Source organism: Hippocampus zosterae, chromosome 1, assembly GCF_025434085.1.
Source record: "Hippocampus zosterae strain Florida chromosome 1, ASM2543408v3, whole genome shotgun sequence".
In the NCBI taxonomy this organism is placed as follows: domain Eukaryota; kingdom Metazoa; phylum Chordata; class Actinopteri; order Syngnathiformes; family Syngnathidae; genus Hippocampus; species Hippocampus zosterae.
The window spans coordinates 34556669-34584225 of NC_067451.1; the positions used below are offsets into that span (position 1 = coordinate 34556669).

Here is a 27557-nt window from a genome sequence, read left to right on the forward strand (position 1 = left end):
CACCAGATGCAAACCGTAAATCTTTGCCGCCACCTGAGGCACACATAACTTATTTCGGCGACATAGAACACTTTGTTTCTCTTTTTCCCCCCAGTGGCAGCTTTGAATCTAATGTGGGTGAGAAAAGCGGCTTGCACGTCTGCCTCGAAGTCAAAGGTTCTGGGTCTGAATATCTGATTTCAGGGGAGTTTGACTCTCTGTGCTATTTGCAGATAATCTGCATTCTAAGACTTTAAAATTGTCCAGAGTTGTGATCGTGTGCGCGAATGGTTGGATATTATGGAATACTTTCTGTAGCTATACACAACGTGAACTCTGGGAGGTAGTCACTGGGATACTAATTCTCTTCCCAGGCACCGGTGTGGTATGTGGCATGTCAACAATAGTCCATCTCTAATTGATTTGTCTGGTATTGCCGAGTCTGTTTTTAGACAGCTTGATATTGTGCCACTGAGCTCAAGTAGATTACACATCACACATGCACGTTTCACTGGGTGCTTCTTTGTGGCGGGCGGGAGATCTGTCACCAAAATGAGCCCATCTGGAATTCAACTGATCCAGGATGGGTTTCAGATGTGGTTACAATTGCCCAGAAGCTCAAACCAATGAAACGAACCCCCCCACCACCACCAAAAAAAAAAAAAAAAAAACTACACAAAGAACTCCACAACAAGTTCAGAACACCGTGAACCACTGAAATCAGCTTGCCGCTCGAGCAGCCCGGCTGAATGAAAACACTGGTTATGTTCACGTGGTTGAATGGTCACAGTGAAACGGTCCAAGATGAACCACTCCTCTGCCCCCAGCTCCGCTTTCTTGACGTCTGCGAATCGCAGAGCGCTAGTGGGCGTGAGCTTTACTATGCGTCGGTGCTCTTGGGGCGCATGCGAAATGAGGCCCGAATGGGGAAAGCTTTGGATGCCGATCTCAGGCAGCTGCTTTGATTAAACTACCTGTACTACACAGGAAAGCGGCAAGAAGAAAAAAGAGGGTGAGGGGGTGCAGGGAGCGAGGCTACCATCCACCCCCTCAACTACAACACTCTAAACAGAAGGCTAAGCGCATGGAAATTGCAGATTTGCCGACATTTTTCCAGCTCGCCGTGGAAACCTTCTGTTTGTGAATCTCAGTTGTCAAAAGGGCACTTGAGGCCGCTGCCACCGGACCAGCCTGTTCACACTGACCCCTGAGGTCTTTTGCGAGCCAGTCGGTGTGAAGCTCTGAGGAGGGGGGAGGAGGCAAGTTAGTGGGAGGCTACCGTGGGGCTCTTCCAGAAGGAGTCGGAGCAGTCGCCGACTGAGAGAGGAGGAGGAGGAGGAGATGGCCACCGGAGATATCACCACGCTTCCCTCCACGCCTGAAGACGGTAGTGGTGGCTTTCCGCCCGGAACCTTCAAGGAACCCAAAAGGCTATACTGTAAGAATGGGGGCTTCTTCTTGCGGATCAAATCAGATGGGGGAGTGGACGGAATCCGGGAGAAGAGCGATCCCCACAGTAAGTCCCCGCTGTCTTTATTTTCTCCCTTAGAGGTGCGAAGTTCCGGGAATGCAACGTCAAGTTTTCTGGAATCAATGGAACATTTCTGTATTTAGCAAATTAAGCTCGCCATGCTGACTCACACTTTCAGACGTCACACAAGACAACACAACACAAAAAGTCAGTGGGGGCGACTTCCTGATGACTAAGGCCTGCGGCCCCAAAAAAGTTGAAGCTACATGAGGGCACTTTCACTTTCTAAAGAACACGATTTAACACAGTCCTCCTGAGTTACAAGGCATAAGCGGGCCTTTTTTGGTCCGCTACGCTGAATATTTTTAAACAGCCACCATTAGGAGAGAGAGGGAGGCACTCACCTAATGCCTCAGCAAAACTAAAATGTTTGGAAAATGTTTTGTTCCTGAGCCAGGCACCAAAACAAGTACCTTGATTTAGATCGTGTTCCGGAAGAGATGAGCTCCCAAACGTAATTAAATTGACCTTTCGATAACAAGGTGTCACAACACTTTGAAATAGAAACCAGAGGGCACAGGCGAGCGGATGTTGAGAAGGACAGCTTGCATAGGAAGCTAATGAGTCAAGCTATTCCTCATTAATAGGATCATAGCAGTGCCCATCAATGGTACTTTTGTTGAAGCATAACAGACCTGCCAAATTTCGGGATTACATCACAGAACATTTATTAATGCCGATATTATATTTCCCTGGTTCATTGATGCTACGGGTATGTGACAGTACAAAGTTAAGGGAAATTACGATGGAACTGTTTCCTCTAAGTAACTCTTGGGTCACGGGGGCGTTGCGCTTTTGGTGGCATGCGATTGGTTGAATGCCATTCACCTCAGAACTTAATTGCTCCAGTGACTGACATCCTTGAGTCCTGACCACAGCTTCCCGGGCAAAAAAAAACAACAACAACAAAAAAACATATATACTGGATGTAAAGTATATAAAAAAAAAAAAAAATCCTCATCTCACCCCTCGGGTGGTGTCCGTCCCTCATTCAGCTCGGGTCCTCTACCAGAGGCCAGGAAGCTTGAGGGTTCTGCGCAGTATCCTTGCTGTTCCCAGCACTGCACATTTCTGGACTGAGATGTCCGATGTTGTTCCCGGGATCTGTTGCAACCACTCATCTAGTTTGGGGGTCACTGCCCCGAGTGCTCCGACCACCACAGGCACGACTGTCACCTTTACCTTCCAGGTTCTCTCCAGCTCCTCTCTGAGCCCTTGGTATTTCTCGAGTTTCTCATGTTCCTTCTTCCTGATGTTTCCATCACTTGGGACCGCTACATCCACTACAATGGCTTTCCTCTGCCCTTTATCTATGATCACGATATCTGGTTGGTTCGCCATTACCATCTTGCCAGTCTGGATCTGGAAGTCCCACAGGATCTTCGCTCTGTCATTCTCCACCACCTTCGGAGGTGTTTCCCATTTTGACCTTGGGTTTCCAGTCCATACTCCGCACAGATTTCGGTAGACTATGCCAGCCACCTGGTTATGGCGTTCCATGTAGGCTTTCCCTGCCAGCATCTTACACCCTGCAGTTATGTGTTGGATCGTCTCAGGTGCCTCTTTGCACAACCTACACCTTGGGTCTTGTCTGGTGTGGTATATCTGGGCCTCGATGGCTCTGGTGCTCAAGGCCTGCTCCTGAGCAGCCAGGATGAGTGCATCTGTGCTGTCCTTCAGGCCAGCCCTCTCTAGCCACTGATAGGACTTCTTGAGATCAGCCACTTCAGTTATGGTCCGGTGGTACATCCCGTGTAGGGGCTTGTCCTCCCATGATGGTCCCTCTTCCAGCGCCTCATCTTCTGTTCCCCATTGTCTGAGACATTCTCTGAGTACGTCATCCGTTGGAGCCTTCTCCTTGATGTATTCATGGAGCTTGGATGTTTCATCCTGGACAGTGGCTCTCACACTCACTAGTCCCCGGCCTCCTTCCTTTCGGCTTGCGTACAGTCTCAGGGTGCTGGATTTGGGATGGAACCCTCCATGCATGGTTAGGAGCTTTCGGGTCTTAACGTCCATGGTCTGAATCTCTTCCTTTGGCCACCTTATTATTCCTGCAGGGTATCTGATCACTGGCAGGGCATAGCTTACATATATATATATATATATATATATATATATATATATATATATATATATATATATATATATATACACACACACACACACACACATTTATTTATCATACTAAGCAGGTTCTAATTTACCAATGCGGGTGTGAATGCCCTGGTCTGGTCAAAGTTCTCTCTCTTCAAACCTTTGTTGGATGCTTACGCAGAAATTTTGGAGGGTCAATTTCTTGATTTCCCTGCAGTCAACCACAAAAAATGAAGACGGACGTGAAAACAGAATGCCAAACATCTCTAAAAACCCAACCACAGACACAATTAATTTATGTATTGTGTGGTCTGCCACATTCTTGTGATCTCATCGTGGTTCAAAAAACAAGACCTAACAGCTTGAAAACAGTCTAGGACAGAGGTTCCCAACCCCTGGACCGCGGACCGGTACTGGTCCGTGGGACATTTGGTACCGGGCCGCACAGAAAGACTAAATAACTTACATTACTTCTGTTTTATTCATTTTGGAATCTGAAAGATGTTTTATTTTGTAAAATTACCAGATTCTCTGTTACATCCGTGTGCAGTGTTGACTCAGGTAAAGGCACGCTTCTTGGTCACATATGTTCCCGCAAAAATGAAACCCAGGAGGGAGCAAAATGAGTAAAAAACAAACATGTTTGGAAAGTTTCTTTGGGAAGGGGAAAAGGACCAGCCAGGAGACAGAAGAGGAGCCTATGACTTTCAAGAAAAAGAAGGCTACTTTTAATTAGTGCTGTCAAGTGATTAAAAAAATGCGTGATTAATTCATCTAATTATCTATATTTTAATCTCATCTAAAGATTACTGAGAAAACCCCTATTTTCATTTTAAATTTGTTACATTATTGAGGCAGTTCAAATGATAAAAGAAAAAGTGGCATTATGGCGTATTTTACTGTTTTTCAGCAGACTTGGACAGATGCAGTCCTAGACATTTACTTTCTGCTATATTTGAGACGAGTCAAAGTCCTACCTGCAACATTTAGTTTCGACCATGAGAGGAAATATCACTGTTTTATTTGTTTTTGTAAATCTCCCCCCAAGAATTACAAAATTAAAATAAAATAGAACATCAGGTCCTTAGAAAGTGCTTAGGTTAACATATCAAAAACAGTAAGAATAATTTTCTGAGCAATACAAGTACTCAACACTGAACTTGTTTCATATAATAAACAATAAAACAGACCCTTAAATCACTGTGCTGTAAGTTAGCAATGTACATCATGACAAACTGAAGTGCTGAAATAAACATCAATCACTTCTAGTAGTCTACAGAGGAGACATCAACTATGCCGCGTACGTGGGGTGCTCTCGAGTTTAGTTTGCTGAAGAGCTTTGTATGGCTTGCTCGCTATATTGCATTGCATTGATGTGGGAGGCTAAATTTGAGCTGCTTCGTGGTACGCAAACCCCTTCTTACAAATTAGGCACAACACTCTACCTTTATCAATTCGTCAGGGCGTTTTTGGAATGTAAATTTTCCATTCATTGTGCCGAGAACTCTCACATCCTGCTCCATTTTCACGTCTCCACTCCTCACTGCTGCTTACTAAACCCGCCCAACTCCAACGGGAGCCTTTCAGCTTCGGCTAAACTAGCCCCAACATAATGGCAGCCAATCAATGTCCGCTTCAGGTTGTGACTAACAATTGTTTCCCCACCCTCAACAACTCGAACACAGGAAGCCAACACGTAAAAAGGGCTATTCGAAAAAGGCAACCCACTTACAGAAACAACAAAGGCAGCGATTAAAATCTAGATTAAAGCGATTTAAAAATAATAACGCAGTGAATGTTCTGTGATTAATTAATCGCAATTGATGCGGAAAATTTGACACGTCTACATTTAATAGACAGTACCAGGAGTTTACTTAAAATATGGATTTATCTCAACGGGAGAGTCACACGCACCTAGCCCACTCTGCAGTCTGCAGTCTGGTGAGTCGTATTTTTCATGTACTTTGTATCTTATTTTTGAAGGCTCATTTAAACGTTATCATAGTGACCAGAGAGTGTTGCAGCCAGATAGGACGTCCCTCGTGTCATGATTCGTGTTTATGATTATGTTTAGAAAATACCACAGGTTTCATGCAGGTCATATCATATTATTTTGTTGCATTTATCCGGCCGGTCCCTGAAAATATTTTCTGACATTAAACCGGTCCGTAGGGCAAAAAAGTTCGGGGACTGCTGCTCTAGGAAAACTTTTTAATTGGTTACTCATAGCTTGTGTCTCGAGTACCGAGCCTCAGGTGCTTTCCTTGACATTTGCAGTCTGCGCCAAAGACATTTTTGTCTGTTCTCCCCCAGTTACGCTTCAGCTGCAGGCCACATCGGTCGGCGAGGTGGTCATCAAGGGCGTTTGCGCCAACCGCTATCTGGCCATGAACAGAGATGGACGACTGTTTGGAGCGGTGAGTGGACCACGTCTGCTGTCTTTTGGTCACGTTGGTTATTTCTTTGACTGTGGATTGTCCGGTTGGATGGCTTTTATCAGAAATAGAACAGTTTGACTTACTTGACACAGTTTTTATGAAGTGCAAATTTACGAGCCAAGCCCCATTTACATGCCAGGGTGAGTAGTTCAAATGACATGTCTCGTTCGTTGCTGGTATTGAACATCTTTAGAAAGCCTGCAATGGTTTCTGTCATAATTATTGCACATTTTCACCACATCTCAAAATATCGCTCGAGTATAAGTTTTCAACTCTTTCGGTCGTAAGAAACTATTCACAGTTCAGTCAATAGGCAACAATGTTTGAAAATTGGGATGATAGAGATTTTGAGACACTGGAATGTCCTATTGTGCAGAACTGAAACAAACTGCTCTGGGGAAATGAGTTTATTCAGAAAAAAGAATGACGTTGCAGATTTGCAATACCCTCAATATTCGCAGATCATATTTACACATTATTTAGCATGACAAAGTGATACATCTACACCAGTGGTCACCAACATGGTGCCCGCGGGCACCAGGTAGCCCGTGAAGACCACTTGAGTAGCCCGCCAGTGCCTGGACATTGTGATTTGCTAGTAGAAATTATGATTTAAAAATGCAAACATTGGCAGTACTGTGAGACATTTCGAAACACGATCAAAGTCTGACAATTTAAATCATCAAGTATTAAAAATAACACATCCTCATATTATTGAAGGTATTTTGGACAAATATGTTATTTCAGACGTGTATCAATTTGGTAGCCCTTCACACAATCGGTACACATGAAGTTGCTCTCACCCTCAAAAATGTTGGTGACACCTGATCTACACGGAGAAACAAGTTTTCCTTGTCAAGTCAACTTTATTGTCAAAGTTCAGTTATAGATGAAAGAGGAGTGGATCAAAGACGTCATGCTGAAAATGTGCACGTCTGCTACAAGTTAAGTTTGAAAGCAAACAAGAAGTAGCGCCCATTGACGAAAAGATCGGCTCACATCTCCTGTCCCATGTAAATCCGCTTCAATTCCAAGCCGCGACTCCCAGTTCCACATACCCATCGTCGCTCTGCGCTGACGCTCCTTTCTTCTCATTGTCGGCTCCACAAGCCATCCATCCATCCAGCCGCAGACTGTCCAACAGTACCGACATTCCCTCTGAACAAAGCGGGGCTGTGAAAAATGCTGCTCATATCAGGCACAAAAAACACAAGCCCCCGGGGCTGTCTAGCAACGACAGTCAGATGGCGCCAACATTCCTCCCAATCAAAATCAGTGCTGGTACATGCGTGCTGCCGAGAAGGCGCAATCTCCAAGCACAGATTCTTCTCCTTTGATGAATCTCGTGGCCAAAAAAATGCTGAAAACAATCCACATCAGGTTCACAACGACGTATCAACAAACACCATGTGACAAAACAAAACACAAAAACAACAAAAAAGCAAGCCTCTTGAAGAGCACTTGCCGACTGCTGCCTACTCAGCCATGTTGGAAAAAAAAAAACAAGTTTAGCTCAGGCTGTGTGTGAAAGTTCGATACGATTCATTGGAGACGTGCACTTTGGGTGCATTTATTTTTTAATCCATGTATTATGTATTTATTATTGTTTTTTCAAGATAATGTAAAATTACTTTAACATAATGTTAAACTTGTTTTAGGATCACACTTTGTGGTATATTTATGGCTTTACCTATTAACCTTTTCATGCACAGCGGTTACTACAGTGGACAGCTTATCGTGTTATCGGGTTACAAGATGCATGAACGGGTTAATACAAGCAAATATAAACTTTTTGGGGGTCAGTGCTCAGATTTTTATAAGATAAGATAAGAAAACCTTTTAGTCTCGCAATGGAGAAATTCCCGATTCAAAGCAACAAAGTTATGAAAGGAAGAAGGAGAACAACAAAATATAGGAGCTGCTGAAAAGACAGCCACTCATGCGGCACCATTTTGAAGTCAAAATAACAAAAATAACACAACACAACACCTAGGACACAGACAGTCGTGCAATCTTCACCACTTTTCTGCATACACTTTGTTGTCTGAAGCAGTTATGATACTCGTAGTAAAATTCTACCCCTATGCCCGGGGTATTACAGTACAGTCCTCAGTTCACTTCAACATAACTGAATGGTAAACCGTCAGTCTGCAGTGTACACTACAATACATGCTGATTTATATAGTATTACCAGTACTATCAATTGTTTTAATTCAGTCCTTTGACTGATGGGTTTTATGATGCGGAAACAATTGTCTGTCTCTATAAATTTGCCCTGTGAATGACTGACGACGAGTCGTTTCCCTGAAGTCAGGGTAAAATACGGAGAAACGGATGGGCGTTGTAATACCTCTCTGTCTTCGTCCTCAGAGACGAGCGACCGAGGAATGTTATTTTTTGGAGCGGCTGGAGAGCAACAACTACAACACGTACCGCTCCAGGAAGTACCCCGGCATGTATGTGGCGCTGAAGCGGACCGGCCAGTACAAATCTGGAAGCAAAACTGGACCGGGTCAGAAAGCCATCCTCTTCCTCCCGATGTCCGCCAAGAGCTAAGATGGGACAAATTACAGTCATTTTTATGTCTTAGGGTGTGATGGCAGCGAAGCTATGTCGCCACTGTCCGAAAGAAGTCGCTGTGATCATTTTACAACTGTTACGTCTTATTATTACGACACACCTTGATTCATATTTGTATATATTTTTTTCCCCAATAATCCTAACGACGTGAAGGGAACTAGATGGCTTGCTGAAGAGGATTTGGGATTATACTTTACGTTATAGGATTTCCTTTCAGATTAAGCTTTTCAACACAAGGTGTCCTGGAGAAAGACGTTGCCCAAAAAGAAAAAAAAGGAGTGGGTGGGGGTCGGGGGGATTTCAAACACTTTAAATGAAACCTCAAGCCTGTGTTTCACTTTCTGATGCATCTTTCCGAGGCGTCTTATTGCATTTGCATTGGAGCAGAACGAAAACCAATGTAAGACAAGTGACGTGAAGGAGGTTCAGTGTCGCCCGACGTCAAGCTGTTCATTACAATCGAAGACGATGGAGATGTTGTAGTTAGCTTTGGCAAGTCAGCCCGTTTGTAATAATGCAGGATTCAAAGGTAAGGAAATGAACTTGTGAGGCACAGAGGTAAAATGTCTTGGTCCCAACTTGGCAAATTTGACCGTACAGTCAAGATCCAAGTTTCCAAGTTTCTTGGAGACATGAACATTGATCGTCGGAGATAGAGACTATGCTGTTTTGGTTTTTTTTTTTTAAATAAATTTTTCGTGCATCAAAACAATTTGCAATTTTATTGGAATCGTTTCCAAATGTGGTGCCTTTGTAATGATACTTGAAATGTTCAAGAAGGCTAGCCAGGTTTTTTTTTTTCGTTCATCTTGAACAGATGACAGCTAGCAAAAGTCTTTGCGGACTCTAAAAAATAATTTCTTTACATTCAGGCACACGTTTCACTTTCTTTTTCAACTTGTAATTGTAATCCAGGTACCGGTATTTGTCTTCCTGAGTATGCATATTGAGGTTTTTGTTGGTTCAAATTGAAAGGTTGAAAAGTGGTGGAATCGGTTTCACAGACTTTATTGCATCTTGCAATCAACTTGGAGAGCCCCCTGGAATTTTGGCCTGTGTTATTGGTAGATATTTGAACTGAAAATTATCAGCCAAGCAGAGAAGGCTTTCCCCAAATAGTGGAGAAAGCGTAAGTGTCAATGAGATGCTGGGAATTAAGGAAGTTATCCTGTTTCACTCAAATCTAAAATAGTTTTTTGGACAGGCGACATAGGACATTTTTCCCCACCAATAAAAACTCAATTTCTGTGCAAGTCATCATCCGATGATCAATATTCTTGGTTTAGCGGACTCAGCATTTCGACAGACTGTCATTTTGTTGTTTTAAAACACAAACGCAGAGGATAGTCAAAGATATTTGCCAAGTTGGGACGACAGTGGGATTGCGCTTTTTGGTGGAAAGCTGAGGTCACGGCTTGTTGTCAAATGCACTGTTCCCAGTCTGTTATCTTCTCAAAAATAAACCCCCCTGAAAAACAGTATGTGTAGTAGGTAGTAGTGGTCCAGTCATAAATAGGTGCTCCCCAAGAACACTGGAGGTCCTTGCATTGTTTGTTACCACTAAAATGAAGGAATCTGTCGATGGTAGAGCTGGTAAAACATCCCAGAGTAGACGGCGGGCAGCTCCTCCATGGCGAGGTCGATGCTCTTGAACCCGCGCTCCAGCCCGTGCAGCAGCAGCCTGGCCACCCGAGTTGTGATGGGCGTGGTGTCGGCGGTACGCGCCAGCTCGGCAAGGCTCAACCACTCGCAGCGCTCGCACTCGCGTCTGCAGAAATGGATGTCGTAGCTGAGTGGGCTGAGGCGGCAGATGACGTATATGTCGGACATGCCGAAGGCGCCCGGGTGGTTGTGCTGCTGACGGATGCTCAGTAGAGATCGGAACTCGGACCGGATGCCCGTTTCTTCCAAGACTTCGCGCACCGCTGTCACTCCTAGGAAAGAGTCGGTGTTGCGGATTAACGTGAAGTACCAACAACGATAGTAAAAGCTGCTTTTCTCTCTTTGTGTGACTTCAAATTCACGTGCAGTGAATCACGGATTCTCAAATTTTGGGGGTCTGAGAACCACTGATGATGGAAGGTGTGAACTCCATTAAGATGGCACTGTTTGTGTCCAAATTGGTAGGCTGTATCCTTCATAGGCTGAATTTGAAGGCATCATGGTGTAACTTCTATGCACCTCAACCTCACGCGGGTGTCCAAATTCAAGCGGCCTTCCAGTCTAGCCTTCAAATCTGGCCTTTGTTCCCATAGAGACGGGTCCCGAGTGAAAGCTGCTTCGAGGCATCTCTTCTATCAGCCGTCTCTTGCGGCGGTACAGAAGAGAGTCAAGTGAGAGGCAGGCACTCAGCCTGTCCAAATTGGCGACGACGGTTTATGCGGCCCATGGTGGCGACATGAGGAGGAGCCTTCGAAGGATGCAGACTACCAATTTAGACACAGTTTGTGTTTGTGCACTCACCAATATTCTCGCCGGGATCCGACAACCCGCCGGGGAACTTCCAGGCGTTTTTCGTCTAACCAAAAAAAAAAAAAAAAGAAGTTTGCCAGATGCAATCGACGTAATATATATATATTTAGCAATAACTATTTCATAGATGAACTGCATTTCAAGTGCACTGTTTTTGTCATCACAGTGGAGGCGAAATTTAATTTTCAGCCTACCATAAAAAAATTGAGATTATTGTACTCAATCAGCACAAAAAGAGATCAAGGGAAGAACCCAACTGCTTCTCAATGACCCGAACACAAGCTCACAACATGTACAGGGATTAGTAAAAGTACATGTACTTTTCAAGCTATCTGACATTTCCATTCTCCATATGGACAAGAACCATATTTGAAGGTTTGTTCATTTGCAGACATTTGACTGAAAATGTACGTGAGGATGCAGTTCCATTAAAATATCACAACGGAATCATTTCCCCCCCTCTTGTTACACCTTGCAAGCCAATAATATTTAGTCGCTTAAAAAGAGAAAAAAAACATTCAAAAATGTTGTTTTAGGTGCAGTAACATGATTTTGTGTCATTGACTTGAGAAGGGTGATGCAGTCAAATGTGTGATTTACAACAACAAAAAAAAAAGGTTCACCACTTAATCCTTGATATTTAATAATGACAGAATGCTGCTGGTTAAATTATACTGTCAGTGTGTGTGTGCGCGCGTGTGTGTATATACATATATCTATTTTTGTAGGTCTATTTTGTATACAGCGCAGAAATGTAAAATACACATTAGGATGGTATGAGAAACACAAAAATGCACAAGTAAAGCTGCTTTGTATTTGAAAGTGTTTTCAACCCAATGCTTTCCTGCTGGAGTTGTTCCACAAGTGGACACACGTGGAATAAAAAACATTTTGTGACACTAAAAATCTGATTTTGTTTTTATTTTGGTGCAAATCAGGATTATTATTTTTTTTTTTAATTACTAATTATGTGTTTTGCTGATTTATCACTGATTCGGGGTGTCCCCGCCAGCGACCCTAGTGAGGATGAAGCGGTTTGGAAGATGAATGAATAAATGATTAATTTATCATAAAGTTCGTATGTTCTTGTTGGCTTTTCTCAGAGTTATGCTTTCTTGCATGATTTTTGCTTGCTGACTGCTATTTGGAACTGTTCATGATTCCCTCCACCAAAAATGTCAGAAATAGCCTACCAGAATATCTGAACTTCATAAAAAGTTAATCAGATGCACTTCAAGTGGTGTCATTGTCTTGTTCAGTGGAAGTGTTATTCGGACCCTCATGGAATGCAAACATATCCGAGTGGGGTGTTTTTTGTACCCCCCACAAAGGGGCTGTTGAGAGTGCGCTCATGACAAGGGGAGCATGTACAGTCAGAGCTCTATGTTGCTGGCCCAGTGCATTCATAGGGCTCGTGTATAAACTGTGTGTGTGTTTGCACCGGGGCAACTAACTAGAGGTTTGGAGGCCACATTGAAGCAAAAATAAATACAAGTGATTATAGAGAATTCATTAAGGACGGATGTTCAAGTGATTAGTAGCTCATTTTGGTGCCAAGATCATATTTATTTATACTAGCCTGGAACTGTCAAACTCAACGTACAAGAGTCCCCCAATTTAGTACAGTGAAACTCCTCTAACAACGAAATCATGTTTGCAGCAAGAAATTTTTCACAACAGGGGGTTTTTCACTCAAGCAAATTTGATCTCAGATGTAAACACACACACACACAATCATATGTGTACTCTTTATTTTTATTCCAATAGTGCATAATTATGAGCACACTAATTTGACACTTCATATAGTCAGTGTAGAAAGAAAAAAAGGGAAAGAAATTGCAAAAGTAGCAAATTTGATCTCAGATGTAAACACACACACACAAACGTATGTGTACATGCACACACAATCGTATGTGTACTCTTTAGTTTTATTCCGATAGTGCATAAGTATGAGAACACACTTCTTAACACTTCATGTAGTTAGTGTAGAAAGACAAAAAGGAAAGAAATTGCGAAATTTACGATCAGCATTCACTTTCACTTACATCAATTTCTTAGATAATGTCTTTTATTTTGCTTCCTCCATCTTTCATTTTGATCACTTTTACCCTCTCTTCCACGTGAGAGCGCTTCTTGTCTTGGCTGCTTGACATCCAAAGATCCGTTTTGGAGCCAATTTAGCAATGCAACGTTCATGCTGCGTCTAAATCTAATAATAACAGATACTTCCTGGACCCGGTGGCTTTTCTTTCCACTGTCTCACCGTCTCTAACTCGACCTCCCCTCGATCGCCACCCAAGACAGCGTTGCTCAGATTATGTCATGTCTCGATGGCCATAGTTAGCGCGATGGAACTCGCCTTCTCTCTATTTAGCGCTCCAGTTAGCGTAAGGTTTTTAGCATGATAACAAGTTCGTTTATTTGAATGTCCGTCGAGCCATAAGCAATTTATTCTGAGCAGCTAATCGGATGCATTCCACTCTATCTTCCACAGATCTAGCTACAGTATCTACATACATAGACAGTGAGGTCCCTCTTGGCCAATCGGAGGCCAGGATGATACTCGGTAAGCCAATGGCAGAGCAGCTATGAGAATGTAGCGTTCAGGAAACTCGGAGCTGTGCAAACCAGTGTGGTGGTTGCTGTTGCCGTTTGTGAACGAAGCAGTAGAGGTCGCTGTTGGATTAGACTTCGTTGTAGTGAATCTTTTCGCGAGGCTAGAGCAGAGAAAATGATTTCGTATAACGCAACAGGGGGTGTTTTCATCATATGAGGGGGCAGGAGAATGGGAATGGTGTTAATGCATGAAGATTTGTTCACATTAGGGGGTATTTTCGCCCATGTAGGTTTCATTCTAGAGGAGTTTCACTGTATATGACCAAAATGTGACGTTTTGAGTTCATGAAGCAACAAGCTAGTTTGCTAGATGGCATAAGAATATGTATGTGGTTCTGCGCATTAAAAAATCTTACCTCGGATCACACACCATGAACAGTGTCACCATGGCTGCCGAAGGCTCAGAACTTTGTGCTTTTTCCTCGCACAGCATAAACGCCATCAACTCCTTGTTATGCCTTTTTGCCTAAAATGGCCATCACGTCCCATGCAAAAACTGTGCTGCATTGTGGGAGTGAGGGGCCATTAAAGGCAAGCACTAACCACAACAAACGCAAACAAAAAGGCGAAAACCACTCCATAATTTACGTTTCCATATAGTGCTGTTCACACGGCAATATTTGGTCCGGTGCTGCACCGGGGCTGCCCCAGTAGAGCGTTCACACGTGCAAATTAGCTCCGGGGTAGCCCCGGAAAAGAGCTTATACCGGACCAAATTTGACCCACCTCAGGGAGGTGGGTCAAATATTTGCTCCGGGGCAAATGCTCGTTTGCGAGGCAGCACCGGTGTAAATGTGCACGTGTGAACGCAACTGGGTTAAATTAGCTCCAGAGCAAATGCTTGTGAAGAGTACGTATGGCGAGAATGCGTTGCTTTCGTGCTCTGTCGGACTTCCGTAATGTGTTGATTCATAACGACACAAGACTTGGCTAGTAACATATTTCCTTTTGTAGGAGACTGGACTGTCTCTGAGTTGTTTGTTCAGAACCCCCCGACCCCATAGAATTTATTTTGTGATTTCCTCTCTTGATTTTCTGTTTGGCACAATAGTGTTTGCTTTTCTGAGTGTCATTGAAGTCATCGTTCATTTACGTTTTCTTGGGCGGTCACTCTCGAGCAGAAGGCACGGAAACCGAGAAGGAGAAGGACGTGCCGGTCCAGTCGTCGCTTGAGTTGTGTATATACAGTACGTTTTAAAAAGAACCAACACGACAGCTCGTTTGTTTTCTGTCGTTTTGCTCCGCTGCAGAAACTGCCGTGTGAACACAAGTGGGTCAGCCCCGAGACTGTACCGGGGCTGCCCCGCTCAGCGGCTTTGTACGTGTGAACGCTCCACCCAATTTGCTACGGTGCAAAATATCCCACAACAAACTATCTCGTGCAGCACCGGAGCAAATGTGTGCCGTGTGAACGGCCCTTACGTGTGAACGCTCTACACAATTTGCTGCGGTGCAAAATATCCCACAACAAACTATCTCGGTGCAGCACCGGAGCAAATGTGTGCCGTGTGAACGGCCCTATAATTTCTATGATGCAATTTTTTTTAAAAAAACTCATGATCAAAGTAAGGTAAAACTCATCACAATAAATAAATTAATAAATACTTGTTCATGGCTGGAACAGATTGATTACATTTACATTAATTTAAAGGGGAAAGAGTATTTTGGTTTGTGAACATTTTGGTTTAAGAACAGATCATAAAACAAATAAAATTTACAGCTCATGGTTTTGCTGTATATAATGGTGAATAATTGTGAATACCGTAATTACTAATTACATTAGTAATTGTGGAGGTTGGAGGGGGCTGCTTTCCGGAATAAATTACCTTGTTCTTGTCTTGGACCACCAGAACCTTTCCATTGGACTCATCGACCACTGCGCCTACACAAAATGACAGTAAAATATTTAAACCAGTTCAAAATGTTACGTCAGTGAACACGCCAGGAAGGAAGACTAAAGAGTTGAGGGGTACCTAATAAATGGGCAAGTGGTCTGGATCAAACCACCGGTGGTTTGAAACCGCACAGTCCTCAGTGTTATAAATATTTAACTTTGAGATTGTCAAATTGGGGTTACAATAACATCTGGCCTATGGGGAGTCTAAACAGAGCATGTGTGACTCAGCTACACTTGCCAATGAAATGGGCATTTTTTAAATTATTATTTTTCCCTTTTACCACGTTGTGACTCAGCAAGGAGGAAGACGAGGGGGGACCTTTTTTCCTTCTGGTATGTCCTCCTTTGAAAATGTATTTGACAGCAGCGTAAAAGAGTTGTGTTCATGTGTTAATGGCCTGACTGGGACTTCCGTGTGGAAATTGATGTCATTCAATAAGCCAGAGCCAAAAAAATAAAAGGACTTGGGAAGCCTGTAATTGTGTCATGGAGAATATTCAACGGGGGCGAAAAAACTACTTGCACAAGTTAATCATTATCAAAAGTGGCAAAAAATGACTTTTTTTACTTGTTGAGAATGCACAATAGAGCGTACAAATGACTTTGCTGTAACTTTGGTAGGAAAAAAAGATTCTTCATTATCAAGTCAAATATAAAAAAAAACAATGCAGATTAATTGGAAAGGTTTTATGAGAAAAATACTTTGTACAATTAAAACAGTTAAGTATGTTTGTGACGCAAGATTCACAACTGTCACGTGGATGATTTTCAGAGTAAACCTGAGAAGGTTATACAGGTACATCTAAGCATTAATATGACATATGTTAGCTTCCAAAAAGAGGAGGAATCGTACAGTAAGCGTTGCATCACAAACGTTGGAAACATATTAAAGATGAGGTGATTTAAGATGACTTAAGATGACTAAGGATGAAAACCTTTTAGCTGAAAAACATTTGCTATTTCAAATGAATATCTGTTTTGTTCTTCAGCTTTGTTATTTTTGTTATGGAACAGGGTTGCCGTTTTCTACTTTCACCTTTCATTTTTCTCATTTGGGTCTTTGGGAAACCTTGCTTTAAATTCTACAACGAGGCCCCATGGAATGGTTCCATTCCAAACATACCAAACACACCAAAATGGTAAGCATGTCCCCATTTGGTTTTGCCGGATAAAACCAGAAAATGGGGATTTTTTTCCCTGCCATGTGCTCAAGACATGTTCTGACATGCTGTTTGGACAAGCATTCAATTCCCACTCTGCCCTCTGCTGGACATTGTTTGGTAATGCCGAAGGCATCTCCCTACCTGCCACGCCGATTTGGTGCGTAGCAAAGCCAGGCAGCTTGCTTTCTCCTGCGCCCATCCAGAGGGAGAGCACGGCGTGGCGCTCCTGTGCGTGGTGGAAGGTGAAGCCGCTGGCGGCGGCGGCACCGGCGCATCGGCTCATCGCGATTGGAACCCGCAGCCACACGGCCACTTTGCCCTCTGATTTCCACCGGGCCAACGAATCTACAAAGTCAAGTCACAGAACACGACTTCAGAGTGAATGAATGAATGAATGTGTGAGCTGTTTTAAGGGTTTAATGTTTGGATCCCGCTTCTGACACCAACTTTGTTTTCAAAGATGAATTTGGCTTCAATCAAGTAGCCAATGCGATTAAAGATAATGGCCTAGCTGTCTCAATGTGTCATGTTCAGATTATTTAAATCTCACTTCTGACCACCACAGTTAATGATGCAGAAAGCAAATCAACCATATGTGTAATCAAACAGGCACTGATATTAAAACTAATGACTTGATGGCAAAGTTGATGTTCAGGTGTGCTGTGCTCAGATCCTGCTTCTGACACCAAATCCATTTCGGTGAATGCATCATGAAGCACCCTACGATTTTATAGGTCATGGCTATATGCCCTAGCTTTTAGGAGGCTCAATAATCCGGTTGTCAGCGTTCGATCATACTTCTGACATAAAATCTGGTGGACTGTAAAGTAAATTAATCATGTTTATCATTGAACAGACAATGCAATTAAACATACCGACTAGTCGCCCAAGCATCAAGCATTCTTTGAGGCATCCAGGGCGTTGTGTAAGGATGCCATTTCTTACACCACATTATGTCTCATCAAAAAGTACATAAATCATGTCTCATTAAGCGGCCCATGAGACACAAGCTAATGAATGAATATCTGTGCTGTTCCAGGTGCAATGTGTTCGGATCCCGAATAAGCTTTTTAAGGAGCAATGTGTTGTGACCCCCACGTCTGAGCAGTTGCTGAGCAGTCAGCACAAGGTTCAGGTTGTGGTGTTTGTATCCCAGGTCGAACACCTCATTTTCAAAACACAATAGCCAATGAACGAACGAATAGCCGAGCTGTATTCCGCAAAATTTTCTGGTAGTAGTGTCCGGTTCCAAATTTCTGACACCAATTGCAGCTTGCAAGGATGTAAATTAATCATGTCTGTCATCAAACTGCCGACATTTAAGATAATGAAGGAATACATGGCTGACTGAGGTCTCTAAGGCTTGCCATGAGCACACAAACCTGTCAATAAGTCAGCGAAAGCAGCTTCACTAATGTTCTCCGGCAGCCCAACGTCCGCCAGATCCACCGTGATTCCCCCGAACCGGTCCACTCTGCCGGCCAAAGCCGTGGCGCCCCGCTCCCACCGCAGCTGATTGACAGCGGCCTGGCACGTGAACGCACGGGAGGAACACCATTTCCGACAAAGTCCAATAAGTCGAAATTGACAAAGTAGAGCGGACGGAGTCATATTGTTGTTGTGATTCGTCCACTTTAACTTGCTTTAAAAACGTCTTTAAATGCCAGCGGGGCGACTTCCGCTATTGAAGTTGCGTAATTACCGTAAGTCTTCGTTGAGGGTGCGAGACGGTGAGCCAAACTCAAAACCGACGTCATTTCTCAGCGTTAGCCAATCATAGTTTACAATTAGGGACTCGCCCATCGACATTCACACACGATTATAAGGATAGACACTTACCACCGACATTCAAATGCTTGAATAGGACGAGTAGTCTGGTTTTTGTTGAAATGTTTATAATATGTGTACGTATTAATAACGTGTTCGTTTTGTTTTCTGTTTACTGAGAATTGTATCCTGACGTGTTCAGGATTGGAAACAATAAAGATTGTTTTAAACAAAAATCGAGTCGTCTAGTAATGTTGAAACGTAATAAAAAGGCGACGATTTACTTTTCTGTGTAAACTCTGCTTCTACTAAGATAGATAGATCGATCGATAGATAGATAGACAGATATGGATAAATAGAGGGATATATATATATATATATATATATATATATATATATATAGAGAGAGAGAGAGAGAGAGAGAGAGAGAGAGAGAGAGAGAGAGAGAGAGAGAGAGAGAGAGAGAGAGAGAGAGAGAGTCTGAAACACAGTAATCGTTGTTCATACTTTGACGCATTACGGTAAAAGGGTACGGTGTTCAACTTTTAACCCGGAAGATATCCTTCGCCGGGTGTTTATGCAGTATTCGTTCTCACGTGTGCCACAGTTCTTCATCTTGTTATGTCTTCTAAGAAAAATAAAAGCAAATCGAAACGATTAAACGAAGGAGACGGCTCCTGTGACTCGAGCAACTTCGACAGTTCCAGTAACGAGGGGAGTAAAAGCAGCAACTCCTTCACTGTCATCGACTTCGTTAAGAAAGGTGCACGCTGGCGTGATATTCAATTAACTTTTTACTGTGACAACACCAAGAATAGAGCTACGAGTTGCCTAATTCATTTTACCTTGTGATGATACGACAAAGTCGTCCTCCTCGATGCATTTAGGATTGTTAAGGTGTCGTGCGAATGTCCTGTGCAAAGACCGGAAATTGCATTAAAACTTGCATTAAAACTTGGAACACCACAATTAACGAACGAGAAGAATTTTAATCATCTGTCTTAGTGTTTCATACTTAGACAGCATTCATATTTACGCCACGCGATCGCATCTTAAAACGAAGTGCAACGGATTATTCGGTAATAATTGGTCAACACTGTAAACCTCATCGTAATTCAAGAAACTGCATTCAAGTGACGATCCATTTCCTATAGCGTTTGTTCTCATTCGGTTTACGGGTGAACTGGAGCCTATTCCAGCTGACTGGGCGAGAAAGGAAGGGATCCACAATGGATTGCTCTCGACTCAGTCACAGCGCACATCCACTCAAACAACTATACAGTATACACTCACATTCCGACCTATAAACAATGAACAAAAAATGATGTAATCGGAATGTAGGATGAAGCCGCATTACTGAAGATTTTTTTAACCTCGGACCTCAGAGCTGCGATGCGGACATGATAACTATTAGGACACCCTGCTGCTCATGGCAATACTGCCACATGAGTATTTTACAAGTTATTTGTTTGTGCCATACGATTGGCTGGCAACCAGTTCAGGGTGTAACCCGCCTACTGCCCGTCGACAGCTGGGATAGGCTCCAGCACGCCCGTGACACACTTGAGGATAAATGGATTAGAAAATGGTTGGATGGGTGGGTCTTTTTTCATCTTTTAATGCTTCACAGCTGATGACAAAACGCCGAAAAGTTGCAGATGGTCACTTGCACAACTGAGCCTGAATTCGCTGAAGTCAAATGGTGTTAGCATCGGCAGACCTGTTCTCCTCACGAGTCCCACGGGGCGACAGGAGGTAGGCTTACTATCCGGAAGAAAAAAACCCTTGTAGATTAAAGTTTTATTCTTATAATACTGAGGTTTCTTACTTGTAAAATTACATGTTTGTTCTTGTTCCATTTTAATCTCATACAATATTTTGTCCACTTCATTAAATTATGACTTCTGGTAATATTTGGACTTAAAAAAAAATACAGTTTATGCTTGTAATATTTAGCCCCTATTGTCGAAAGTTATTACTATATTTGTCATAATTACAAATGTTTTTGTTCAAATCACAGTTTTTCCTATTCATAACATTACAAGTCTTCATCTTGTTCAGTGAGCCGCTATTTTGTGTTTTGTCCATGTTGACAGGTGTGTGTGGGATGGCCTGTGGCTGCGTTCCCGAGCGGGAAAGTCGGCCTCCACAAGGGTGCACAGATCAACCTGAAAGTGAAATGCGGTGATGCAGTCATGCTTCAGCCAGTGACGGGTCCTGTGCTCCAAGCCCAGGAAGTCATCCTCTTTCCGAGGTTGGCTTCTTTTCAAGACAAATCCCGTAGGAGAGGGAATATGACACATTTTTTTCACACTTAAAAAAACTTGATAAAGGATATCTGATGTAATCTGACATTATTCAGTCAAAATAGACAAAGGGTAAAGAATATCTGGTTGAAATCACTGGCTTTCATTACCATGGTGACAGGGCGGGGCTAAGGTGTTTTCCCTAAGCGAGTGGCCTCTTTGCATCCAGCCTGCAAATAAAAAGCATCTGCTATTCACTACCAGCAGCTCATTCAACCATACACCTAATCCCTTTGAAATTATGACAAAATTGCATTATAATGCAAATATTTGTAAATATAATTGATAAGATGTTATTAAAACACTAGTTTCATATTTATTCATTAGTTTTTAATGCAACAAATTGAGCTTTCACAACAGTTAAATTCCTTTCCAAAGTTTCCTTGTTCCGATCATCTCAGAAGTGAGAAACTGCCACCTGTTGTTCTCTTTGCGCAACTGCAGCACTCACATTCAGCGCATTGTCATTCTTTCAGATCTGTTGATGAAAAATTAAACACAGAAGAGTTCAAGAGCTTCCTGCTCAATTCTTTAGGTAAGTTTCCAGCACATGTAAAGAAACAGAATGAAATTGAACTGAAATGAAATTCGCCCCGTAATGGGAGAAATTCTGGTTTTGATGTGACCAATTATCAGCCAAAAAATATTTTATTTTTGTAACATTTTACCACAGTTTTCAGGGCACTTTACAAACAAAACAAATAATGCATATAGCGATTTCATGTGTGTCCCCCCCCCACCAGTTGGAAGCGTCATTCTTCCGGGCAACGTTGTGTCCCTCACATATTTTAGCCGGCCATGCAGTCTTTATGTGCAAAGTGTACGAGGAGAAGACGGTGGCGCCCTCCAAAGGCCGTCTGTCCCTATTCCTTCTCGTCCTCCTCCTCTTTCCAATGGCACAGAGGAGTCGTCAGTGCTGGATTCTGCCCCCGCAGACCTCTCCCTCCCGCTCAGCCTGCTGGCCTTAGATGACACCAGCAGTCCTCACAGGACCCCCGTGGCCAGCACACCACACCGACCCGCCGCCTGCCTGCCTGCCCTCTCCCCGGCTTCTCCCATTTCCAACCACCTTGACTCCCATTCTGACTGTGAGGCAAACACTCCCGTCTTGGAGGGTTCCTTCAGCATAGAATGTCCTCTACCAACTCCCATAGCGCCCTCTGCTGGTTTTTCGAGTACTGACACCTTCTACCGCCTGGCCTCGACCACCAAGCTTAGTTTTCCAAGCAAAGCCATTCAGGAGGATGTCGAAGCCAAAAGAGCAAAAGTGACATACAGCATGATTGGCGGCCTCAGCAGCCAATTGGATGTCATCAAAGAGACCATAGAGCTGCCTCTCAAACACCCTCAACTCTTCTCCAACTATGGTAGGTAATGACAAGTAAAAATTATATTCTGTTCATAAAAACAACTTTCAGGACACTCAACAAATAAAACTAGAAATGTCAGAGGTAAAACATTATTTCGGCTGTTACATGGAGAGAATAAGGTTGCAAGAAGAATACATTTGTAAATTTATGAGAAGAGCACAAAATTCCCACAGAGTAAGTTTTTTGGCACGCAATTGGAACATAATCGCTCTATTATTAGATTTTCTTTTTTTACTTTTGTTGTTGTAAAACGGCATTTTATTTTGGTCATAAAATTACAATTTCACAAAATACAGCTGTCCCTCACGATATCACAATTCACTTTTAGCGGCTTTAATACATTACAGATATATATTTTAGATTTGCTGTTTTGTGAGCCATGAGAGGAGTGCACCAAGGCCGTAAGCGCCATGACAAACACGTGCACTTCAACTTTTTTTTCTCTTTTCATGTTTTTTGTAAAAGTTTTTGGTCATTGTAACTTACTAATATTGAAATCTATCTATCTATCTATCTATCTATCTATCTATCTATCTATCTATCTATCTATCTATCTATCTATCTATCTATCTATCTATCTATCTATCTATCTATCTATCTATCTATCTATCTATCTATCTATCTATCTATCTATCTATCTATCTATCTATCTATCTATCTATCTATCTATCTATCTATCTATCTATCTATCTATCTATCTATCTATCTATCTATCTATCTATCTATCTATCTATCTATCTATCTATCTATCTATCTATCTATCTATCTATCTATCTATCTATCTATCTATCTATCTATCTATCTATCTATCTATCTATCTATCTATCTATCTATCTATCTATCTATCTATCTATCTATCTATCTATCTATCTATCTATCTATCTATCTATCTATCTATCTATCCATCCATCCATCTATATGCAGTATATATATATTGAATAACAAATACCTGATAAAATGACAGATCCATTATTTTGCTCACTTTTTTTGTTGTAAGATTTAAGCTTGTTTTAAATTATATTTTTCAACTTTTTTCCCCACCCCTCCTAAAAATACAACATATGTAAAATTAAATATGAGAAAGTATGTTTTTTTTTTTGCCTGTAGGATTGTTGTTCTTGTAATTTCACTTTTTTAAAATGATAGATATTTTTTAAAATGAGCATTTAGCCTTGCTGAAATTGTAAATGAAGCTTTTGTCGTCTTCACCAGGCATTCCCACTCCGCGAGGAGTTCTTCTGTATGGACCTCCCGGCACGGGAAAGACCATGATCGGACGAGCCATCGCCAACGAGGTGGGCGCTCACATGACTGTGATCAACGGTCCGGAAATCATGAGCAAGTGAGGCTAATGCTAGACTAATGCCAAACTCCATGTCATTACCATCATACAATCTGAGTGGGGGTTGTAATATTCCTCTTCAGGTTCTACGGCGAAACTGAAGAGAAGCTGAGGCAAATATTCACAGAGGCATCAAAAAGGTAAACTTTTAATGTTGCGTTTAAATGTGAACATGTACTTTTTTTTTGTTTTCACTTTTCGCAGTTAGTCCGCATGTTTTTGTAAGACTTAATCTCCGTCCATAGGACTAAATATACAACATACTTCATTCTGTTGATTATGTCCACTTTGTTCATTTTCTTGTAAATTACATATTTCTCATCATGACATTTGTCCATACATTTAAAACTTTCGTGTCATAATTTTTCAACTTCTTTCTGAGATACTGGTAACATTATATCTCAACTTAAATGATTCATAAAATGATTTGTTTTGATATAATGTACTTACCACCTTAAAAACAGTATGACTTCTTTCCACAAAATAATAGCCTTATTTGTGTTCATGAATATAATTTTTTTTCTTGTAATACAAAACACATCAACGTTAAGTAACATAGCATTTTGGGGGAGTTCCCAAGGCTCTGTTCGAATTACAGCTGTATTGTCACATCTATAATCTATCTATCTATCACCCTATCCCAGCTGTCTTCACGCAGTAGACGGGGGTTCACCCTAAACTGTTTGCCAGCCAGTCACGGGCACACATAGAAAAGCAACAATCCACGCTCACACTCACACCTTGGGACAATTTAGAGTGTTCACTCAGTCTGCCATGCATGTTTTTGGAATATGGGATGAAACTGGAGTACCCGGAGAAAACCCACACAGGCCCGCGGCGAGAACATGCAAACTCCACACAGGAAGGTCGGAGCCGGAATCGAACCGTGCACCTCTACACTGTCAGGCAGACGTGCAATCGTCCACCTCGTGCTGCATCTATTCATTCATGCATTCATTTATTTTCACTGCATTGATAACATTACTTTTATTCATAAAAGCAACATCTTGTTTCCATATACTTACTACTTTTTTCTCCTAATGTGTCAGTTTTTGGAAAATAAATCTGCATCAAATTTCAGTTTTATTTGTGTAATATTCTGAGCTTTTTCATGTGTATTGCAAACCCCCCCCCACACACATATTACGTTTATGTCAAAACCAGAAAAGGTGCAGAAAATGTTGCTGAAAGTGATTTTTTTTTTGTTGACAGTAGACCTTCTATCATCTTCATCGATGAGTTGGATGCTCTTTGTCCCAAACGAGAGGGCGCGCAGAACGAGGTGGAGAAACGAGTGGTGGCCTCCCTCCTGACTCTCATGGATGGGATTGGCTCTGTAAGTATCCTTTCGAGACCGGGCCCAACCCTGCTCTTTTAGCTTGTCCTCCCACTGATGTACACTGACACTCTCAGGCGTCTTCCGTGAGGGTCGGCCCATGTTGTAATTGGGAATGCTAAAAACACTGGCAGCTTTCTGGATTTGACCTCCACACACACAATGAATCGAATCCTGGGAGGGAAATGACCTCGGGTCACCGCGACCGGACGATTATCAGCTAGGAGTAGTTGTTTTCAGAGGTGCTACAAGGCTTCCTGTCTAGAGGATCAAGGTTATGCACATGATTGGTCTGTTGGACAAATCACTTCCTCCGTCTCCTCCTTCATTCCTGCCTGCATTACGGCTTACTGGTGTGGAATCGCAGCCAAAGGAGGAACGCTCATCCTCCTCATTTAGTAATCAGGACATTCCTACAGGCAAAGCATTGAGTCAAAGCAACAGTAAAACTTTCATGACAACCGAATATCATTGAGCGTAATCCCTTGTTTTTCACGGTTAATTGGGACCAGAAGCCCACTGCGAAAGGTGAAAATTGCGAGATGCGATTTTTTTGATTGTCAATCGGTCAATTCAGCTTTTCTTTACATATCATACTTCTGTTTGTTTTGTTTATCCCTGTATTCTTTAACATGTTCAGTAAAGCAAAAAAAGAAAGAAAAAATATACAGCTCAATGCATTTGACTGTTCGAAAAAAGATATAAACACAGTATATATATAAAAAAGTTATTTCATTCTTTATTTAAAAAAAAAATCATACTTTTCATCAAATTACAATTATTTTTTTCCCTCTGATCAACCTATCACTCAGAAAATCTAATATTTCCTCAAATTTATGTTTTACTTTTGGAGATTTTCTTAACATTACCACTTTCGTCTTAATTTATGATAAAATGATGACTCAACTCAACTTTATTTATTTTAAGACTACATTAAAACAAGTTTTCTTTTTTTTTTAAACGTCATAATTGAATTGCACCTAAGAAAAAAAGGTTCTGTACCCCTGGCTTTCGGTGTATTTAGCCGCACTGAAAAAATAAATAAATACTTAAATAGTGTAGAATAAAACATATTTCAGTACGTGAAATGTGTATGTAATTGAAATCAATGAAAACCATTTTCATGACAAAGCACACACATGACTCCAAAGATTTATTTTTTGTTCAATATTTCAAATAATAGTGTTTATATTGTTTTGTTCAAATGTTGATTAAAATAATTCAGTGGAACTTGTCACTTCTCGTTTTATCTGAACATATGAAGCAATATTTATGAATATTGATGCAGTATTTATTATTATTATTACTGTAAATGGGACATGTTTTTTTTCCTGATCTTTAAGACACCACTGCTTTAAAATGTTTTTTTGGTGCCAGATTGTTACAATTTGAACCTCTCTTGTGCTCATCATTTTTTTGTATCTTTGAAATGGTCCTTGATTCCATCCAGGAGGACCACTCGGGACAGCTTCTGGTTCTAGGGGCCACAAACCGACCCCACGCCCTTGACCCGGCACTGAGGCGACCTGGACGCTTCGACAAGGAGCTGGAGGTACCTACTGGAAAAGCCAAAAATATTTTTCCTCAGGGTATAACCACTACATTGTCCAAATGTTTTTCTCTGGAGTTCCACAAGGGTCTGTTCTCGGCACCTGTGATTTAATTATTCTCATTCTAATGCCAATTGTGATGTAAAGCTATTTTTATTTGTATGTGTTGTCGATCTGATGCTCTTCCAGATTTAAATGGAGATCACTTTCAACTGTTGTGGCCACAATGCAGTCATATGTTCACTAACAAAATTACCCCGTCCGACAGGTCGGCGTTCCTGGTCCTGCCGAGCGTGCCGACATTCTGCACAAGCAGCTGAGCTCGGTCCCATGCGGAGCCACCGCACAGGAAGTGACACAGTTGGCTGACACCGCTCACGGCTACGTCGGCGCCGATCTCGCTGCTGTTTGCAAAGAAGCGGGTAAGAACGGTGACACATGCTTTCCACACACCAGGAGTGGAAAGTGGCCAATTTCTCACCCTTTTCTCAGCATCATGGGAAATAACCACAGTAATTTACTTATTTTTTAATTATAAAATTACAAATTAATTTCTTAAACATTTCAAACTTTCTTCCTGTAAAAGTAGGGTACTGCATAAAACAATTCTTCAAACAATTTCAATTTCATTCTTGTAAAATTGTGGATTTTTTTACAAATAGAATTTTTATGAAATTTCATCTTTTCGATTTGCAATATCATTTTTTTTGTTTTTTAGATGACACACTAATACACACATTTTGGACTTATTGGGAAAGAATAATGTTTTTCTTGTAATTAAAAATACATCTTAAATCTCTGAGTATTTCATAATTTACATCAAATTACAATTATTTTTTCCCCCTTGATCAACCTATGACTCAGAAAATCTAATATTTCCTCAAATTTAAGTTTTTCTTTTGGAGATTTTCTTAACATTACCACTTTCGTCTTAATTTATGATAAAATTATGATTCAACTCAACTTTATTTATTTTTAGATTAGACTGAAATAACCACTTCTTCTTAAGTGCTGTACATGGAATACAAATACAATAACAAAGACAAATGAATAACACAAAAACAGCAGACATCGTAAAACAACCAAACAATGAGTCTCATGATCATACTTATA

General features: G+C 41.7%; 3 protein-coding genes across 5 annotated transcripts in view; 2 read left to right on the forward strand and 1 right to left on the reverse strand.

The window, feature by feature from the left end:
* Positions 1–649: 649 nt before the first annotated feature.
* Positions 650–11745, forward strand: fgf2 (fibroblast growth factor 2). Its single transcript, XM_052060927.1, has 3 exons — positions 650–1495; positions 5921–6024; positions 8416–11745. The coding sequence occupies exons 1-3, from the start codon at positions 1321–1323 to the stop codon at positions 8599–8601; spliced, it is 465 nt and encodes a 154-aa protein (XP_051916887.1). The 5' UTR covers positions 650–1320; the 3' UTR covers positions 8602–11745.
* On the reverse strand, positions 9833–18474 carry nudt6 (nudix (nucleoside diphosphate linked moiety X)-type motif 6). The gene is made up of 5 exons (XM_052060340.1): positions 18156–18474; positions 16915–17118; positions 15540–15595; positions 11089–11143; positions 9833–10559 (listed from the first exon to the last, which is right to left on the reverse strand). Exons 1-5 carry the CDS (start codon positions 18382–18384, stop codon positions 10186–10188), a joined length of 918 nt encoding a protein of 305 aa, XP_051916300.1. The 5' UTR covers positions 18385–18474; the 3' UTR covers positions 9833–10185.
* Positions 18475–19082: 608 nt separating this feature from the next.
* Positions 19083–27557, forward strand: part of spata5 (spermatogenesis associated 5) — a 145449-nt gene continuing 136974 nt past the window's right edge. For 2 of the 3 annotated variants that reach the window (XM_052059286.1, XM_052059295.1), the window contains exons 1-10: positions 19083–19303; positions 20171–20295; positions 20637–20794; positions 21323–21381; positions 21590–22213; positions 23429–23558; positions 23642–23698; positions 24771–24894; positions 26345–26446; positions 26713–26866. In XM_052059286.1, coding sequence (XP_051915246.1) covers positions 19162–19303; positions 20171–20295; positions 20637–20794; positions 21323–21381; positions 21590–22213; positions 23429–23558; positions 23642–23698; positions 24771–24894; positions 26345–26446; positions 26713–26866 — 1675 coding nt within the window. In that variant the 5' untranslated portion in view covers positions 19083–19161. The remainder of the gene's footprint in view (positions 19304–20170; positions 20296–20636; positions 20795–21322; positions 21382–21589; positions 22214–23428; positions 23559–23641; positions 23699–24770; positions 24895–26344; positions 26447–26712; positions 26867–27557) is intronic. The other variant, XM_052059278.1, reaches the window with a different exon arrangement.